This window comes from Callorhinchus milii, unplaced genomic scaffold (assembly GCF_018977255.1).
Source record: "Callorhinchus milii isolate IMCB2004 unplaced genomic scaffold, IMCB_Cmil_1.0 Scaffold10, whole genome shotgun sequence".
In the NCBI taxonomy this organism is placed as follows: Eukaryota; Metazoa; Chordata; class Chondrichthyes; order Chimaeriformes; family Callorhinchidae; genus Callorhinchus; species Callorhinchus milii.
Window position 1 is genome coordinate 20,797,434 of NW_024704751.1, and position 6,324 is coordinate 20,803,757.

General features: G+C 45.9%; 1 protein-coding gene across 1 annotated transcript in view; it reads left to right on the top strand.

The window, feature by feature from the left end:
- csmd2 (CUB and Sushi multiple domains 2) overlaps nt 1-6,324 on the top strand; it is a 696,667-nt gene that overhangs the window by 583,464 nt on the left and 106,879 nt on the right. The window contains exon 25 of the mRNA XM_042338904.1: nt 338-464. Coding sequence (XP_042194838.1) covers nt 338-464 — 127 coding nt within the window. The remainder of the gene's footprint in view (nt 1-337; nt 465-6,324) is intronic.

Consider the following 6,324-nt stretch of genomic DNA (forward strand, 5'->3'; position numbering starts at 1 on the left):
ATTGGCGTCTTCGAAATGCAGACAAAATCTATGCCCTGGCCCTCCGAGGGTTAAAGTGCAAACAGGGAATTCCGCAGGGAAAAGATACTGAAGTGCATAACTAGGACCTGCAAATATTACCTATGTGACGTGTGTGGATTGCTTCACATTGACAAGTCAATTAGAGGAATCATTCAGCTTCTCATAAAGAATCCTCCATGATGTGTAACCGTTGGATGTTGCCTGTGGCTCAGTCTTAATCACGTTTGTTCTCTGGTTTCACTTTTCTTTGTGAAATATTGCAAACTTGGCTTTTTTTTTGTCTTTTCTGTTGTTTCTGCCATGTTGACAATTTCAGCTGAATGCGGGGGTCGTATCATCGGGGAATCTTCCGGAAGGATTCTATCACCTGGATACCCAGCGCCGTATGAACACAATCTACACTGCACCTGGGCTATAGACGCAGCTCCTGGCAGCACGATAAGGTAAGAGCCAGAACCATATCGCCCGACAAAGACTCTTAATTACTAATCAGTCTGTAGCTGAGCAATTAAAACCGCTTCTGTTTCTGCCCCGCTTCCATTGTTTTTCTCTCCTTGTAAAGCCCCAGGAAGACACTGATTGAGATCTCAGGCTTGGAAATCTACCTCAACTCACCTTCCCTTTGCCCCATGTCACTGTTAAAGCTGCTCGCTGGGTGAATGGAGCGCTCGGTGGAGTAAAAGGCCTTGTGGGTGTCAGTGCAGCATTTGGCTTCTTTACCTCCAGAGTTAATTACAGGGCAAGAAACGTGCTCTTGTCATCTATCGATCTATTGATCTATCGATTGATGGATGGATCCACCCACCCAGTCCCTTGGTACATTCGAAAGAGAAGGGAGTTTCTCCCAGTGTCCTGGACAACATTCACCCTAAATAACAACAGTGCTTGCTCGTTTTGCAGCAGTTTGTGTGGTTTGTGGCTGTGTGTAAATCGGCTGCCATATTCGCCCGCAAGACATAGAGTGAAAACACACCGATACATTTTGCAGTAAATCCTATGAAGTTCTTTGAGGCATTTTAAAGGTGTGAAATGGTGCAGCATCAAATGTAAGGATTATTATTAGACAGAGCCGGTTGCATCTATTAGGTCTCACAGAGCTTCACTGAGGCAGAGTGACAGTCCTAACAGGGCAAGGGAATGAGGTGCAGGACCACAGTGTGAACAACAGCCACGTGCAGTTATACAGCGCCATTCACGCAGGATAGCATCACTGCTCCCCTTAAGCGTAAAGCCAAGAAAACCCAGAGAGACAGGGCAAAGTCAGGAGCCACACAGATTGATTTTTAGAGGGGTTTTGAGAACAGAGGGGGGCGGGGGGTTGAGTCAGAGGGAGTTTGGGCAAGAGTTCGGTCCGAGTGACCGAAAGCTCTGGGAATGACCTCAAAGTACCACTTGTTGACATTAGGTAAATCGGGGCTAAAATGCAGATTTTCTGACAAGATTCCTTAAAAAGAAATGTGCCTTCCCTTAGAAACTCTGGCTCCACATCATCAACTTCCAGAGGGCAAGAATCCTGCAGATTCCTTAATCCTGTTAATAAACTAGACCCGTATTTTAGATTCTATGTGATAACTAGCGGTCACTAGCTGGTTTAGAATCCTGTAAAAATCCTCTGGAAACGTAAGTTTGGCAGACGGTGAGGAATAATAATAATACTTGCATTTGATATAGCGCCTTATAACTCACCTCTTCGAGACGTCTCAAAGCGCATCACCGAATATACTGTAAAGCGAATTGATTATATTTTGTGGGCGAAATATAGTCACCCAATTGCTCACAGCCGTGTCCCACAAACAGTCGTGGATTCAGTGATCAAATTATAATTATTATTTTTTAAGGGATTATTTCCCTCTGGAAAGGGAGGTTAATCTATTTGACTAACAATCAGGTTCCTACTTACTGCTAACTAAAAAGAGGCATACGGGGCAGGGAAACTTGCCTAAGGTTTCGCCCTGCCTGGGAATCGAGCCCAGATCCTCTCACTTGCAAGGCGAGTGTTCTAACCACTGAGCTACAGGACTCCAGGATGATAGGGTGTTGGTTGTATTTTCATGCAACTTAAAAAGGAAATTCAAAAGTGCGAGATTCAGGCAGTCGGTGTCGCTGAGATCACATGGGATGAATGTGACCTGGAAAGAACACTTACCTAATCCTACCCAGGATCAGGGGAAGGGCAGAGTTCCAAACACGATTAATGAGAGTGTTTGTCTGTCCACACACAGAGGTCTGAGGTCTCTCCGGGCTCAGTGCAGTGAAAATTCATTAAAAAATTAATGAGATACTTACGATTGCCCCAACAGACGTGCTTACGAGCAGCCTAAATCTGCTGTTTGCCAATGTGGTAACACGGCTTGGGACGTCCTCCTGACTCAGTGCCTTGGGACGTCCTCCTGACGTGAAAGGCGCTTTACAAATGTAATTTGTGGTTGTTTGTTGTTGTGGTAAACCTCTTGTGGACGAGTGCTCTATCGCAGGGCGAGAGTTCTCCCTTTGCTATGAATGAGGCCCACCTTAGCCAGTTGTTGTTGATATTAAATGTGATGAGTATGCCGCTGGGACCACCTTGTATTGCTGGCTGTTGATGTATTGTTTTTTATTGTTTCCATATGTTTATTGAATGTGTTTTTGTTAGCTTTGCCCTGTCTCTCTCTGGGCTTTCCTGGCTTACCGCTTAAGAGGAGCAGTGATGCTATCCTGCGTGAAGGGTGCTGTATAACTGCACGTGGCTGTTGTGGTTCACATGTTGTGCGCAAATTGACTTCTGCATTCGTTTGCAAAAATGCACAGTCACTACACGATACAGCTAATCCTGTGAAGCTCTTTGAGACATTCTTCTGTCAAAGGATATGATAGCAGTTACATCAAATAATTCCAGGCAGGGCGAAACCTTAGGCAAGTTTCCTTACTCCACACAGAGCCTAATAATAATCCCTCCAAAAAAAAAAACAATAATTAAATTGGTCATTTTCAATCTACGACTGTTTGTGGGACATTGCTGTGCGCAATTGGCTGCCGCGTTCGCCCACAAATATACAGTCAATTCACTTTACAGTGTGTTCTGTGAAGCGCTTTGGGATGTCCTCCCGACGTGAAAAGCGCTATATCAAATGCAAGGATTATTATTATTATTATTATTAAATGCAAAGATTATTATATTATTATTTGGGCCCCCCAACATAGCCGGAACCCTCGTCCACGCCTTCATCAGCTCCTGCTTCAACTACGCCAACGCCCTCCTTGCTGGTCTCCCCAGGTCCACTACCCACAAACTACAGCTGATTCAGAACTCCACCCGTATTCTCACCCACATTAAACTCTGTACCCCCATCACACCAGTCCTCGCCCAGCTCCACTGGCTCCCTATCAGAGAACAAATCAATTTCAAGATCCTCTCACTCGTCTACAAATCCCTTCATACTTTAGCACCTTCCTACTTTTCTGACCTCCTTTCTCCCCACTCCACTACCCACTGCCTCCGCTCGCGTGGCTCTGGCCTCCTGCTTGTCTCTTGTCCCCTCCGCTCAACCGTCGGCATCTCCATTTTCAGCCACTACGCCTCAAAGCTTCGGAATTCTCTCCCTCAATCCCTCCGCCTTGCCCCCTCCTTTCATTCTTTTAGATCTGGACTGAACACTTTCCTCTTTGACCGTCCACATGGTCACCAACTCCCTCTCCCCGGCTCGGCATTGGGCTGGCTCCGCCACTGTTATGCGCTCCGAGATGCTGCCCCACGTGGAGGATGCTATATAAGTGCTAGTTATTGTGTTAGTAAAGCTCCTCCGTCTTCATTCGCCGTTTGGCACCGTCAGAAGGTTGAGCAGAAACCTATTGTCAAGGAAATGAGAGTTGGCACTTCAGCCCCTGAGCTCACTCTTTCTGCGCTGTGAAAGTTGCTGTATAAGTGCAAGTTATTACCGCAGTGAACCTGACTATCTCTACCTATACTACTTATAATGTCAGACTGCTTAGTGTACTTCCCAAATCTTCTTTCGAAGGAGTTAATTGCTCCAGTTCAAGTGCTTGTACTTGAATGTCTATGCGGCAAATCCAGTGAGCAGGAACCATTTCAGGCTGTGATCTGCCATCAAGCTTGTCGGCTTTGCAATTGCATTGTCTCTGTCTGCAATCACAGTTTAACTGAAACAATCTGCTCACATCTACATTCTCTCTGCCTTACAGCATTTTACAGAGTTTATCTCATGTTCCTTTTTTCCTCAGTAAACAAGCTCTCCTCTCCCAGCCGGTCCCTGTGGACTTATTCCAGAACCTTCCGCAATACATCAATGTTGAATCCCCGGGTTGATGTCTTTGAGTCAATGATTTAGTCATATTTTTACAGCATTGAAACATCTCATTTGATGATAACGCCTTTTTTATCATTATTACTATTCTTTTCTATACAGGGTGGCCAAAAGGTCATGAATGTCTAATAAGTCTTAAAGAAATCATGATTTTTTAAAAAGATAATAGGATATCACTACCTTTCAGTCACCCTGTTTATTGGTAGCGAGGTTAGACCTGCTCACCCCCATTAATCAAATTTGACCGAATATGTTCCACTTAACAACAACAACAACAACAAAATTCCATTTATAAAGCGCCTTTCATGTCAGGAGGACGTCCCAAGGCGCTGCACAGTTGGGTCATGACCCGAGCATTGGGGCAAAATAGTCAGGGTGAGGGGAGGGAAGGGAGAGAGCGAGGAGGGGGGAAATGGTCAGGGTGAGGGGAGGGAGGGAGCGAGAAGGGGGGAAGAGAGTCGAGAGGGGAGCTGAAGGCTCGGTCAAAGAGAAAGGTTTTGAGACCGGCCTTGAAGGAGGAGAGGGAGGAGGCGGCGAAGGCACTGGGGGATAGAGAACGAGGGTTGTCCCCGCAGACAGACTTCAATTCCCCCTAAACTCTTCTAGGCCCAAAATTGTCAAAGGACAATTGGGACGTGAACCATGTCTTCACGACCACCCGAGCAGGTCAGGTTTGTCTCTCGAACCCAGTGCTCTTGAGCTCTGTATTCTGGTATCTCCCCTTCCTTTTAATGAGGACACTCCTCAGATGGGAAGTGCTGGAATACTGATCCCAACCAACAGAGGATCATAAGCATAGCTGTAGCCAGGAGCTCAAACCATCCCATAATCCTCTCATTTATAGGTGAGGTTCTGTCATGATGACCATCACATGCACATTTCAAAAGGGGGAACTGTTCTGGCATTTGGAAATGATTCCAAGGTCCAAGCCAACAATTCATGGTTGTTTGTGGAATGCAAATTGTCTGCCACGTTTGCCAAGAAAACAAGTTACAGTTACTTTACAGTAAATCTCGTGAAGTCCTTTAGACATCATTCTGATGTGAAAGTCACTATGTTAAATGCAAGGTCTATAAAAATAATGCTTGCATTTGATATTGCACCTTATCACGTCATTGAGACGTCTCAAGGTGATTCACAGGATATAAAGTGGATTGAAATGCAGTAGGCACTTTATGCACAGCAGCGTCCCACAAACAGCCGCACAGTATTATTACTATTATTATGAAGCACTTTGAGATGTTTGAATGACGTGATAAGGGGCTGTATCAAATGCCGGGATTATTTAGTATTGACCTGCAGAACTTCTGTTGAAGATTAGCTTTTATGAAACCCGGAAACGAACCCTAAACTAATATCTGAAGCTCTTGTTCCAGATCTCGGCTCCTGCTCCTCGAAGCGTGTGGTGCTGGGGTGAGGGTGAACAGTCACCTCAACTTGACGGTCTGTGTTTGAAATGTTATCAAAACCGTCTCAGATGCTAACAGGGCAATGAGTTCTCTCGGGCAACTTGTTACACACTCGAGCTGAAAGGATGGCAACTTACATACTCCACTTCATAATGTAACAACCCCCTCTCCCCCCTCCCCTTCACACTCACACCCTCACATACACACTCACACACACCCTCACACTCACACACACACCCTCACATACACACACACACCCTCACACACACACCCTCACATACACACACACACTCACACTCACACACACCCTCACACTCACACACACACCCTCACACTCACACACACACCCTCACACTCACACACACACCCTCACATACACACTCACACACACACTCACAATCACACACACACCCTCACATACACACACACACTCACACTCACACACACCCTCACATACACACACACACCCTCACACTCACACACACACCCTCACATACACACTCACACACACACTCACAATCACACACACACCCTCACATACACACACACACTCACACTCACACACACCCTCACACTCACACACACACCCTCAC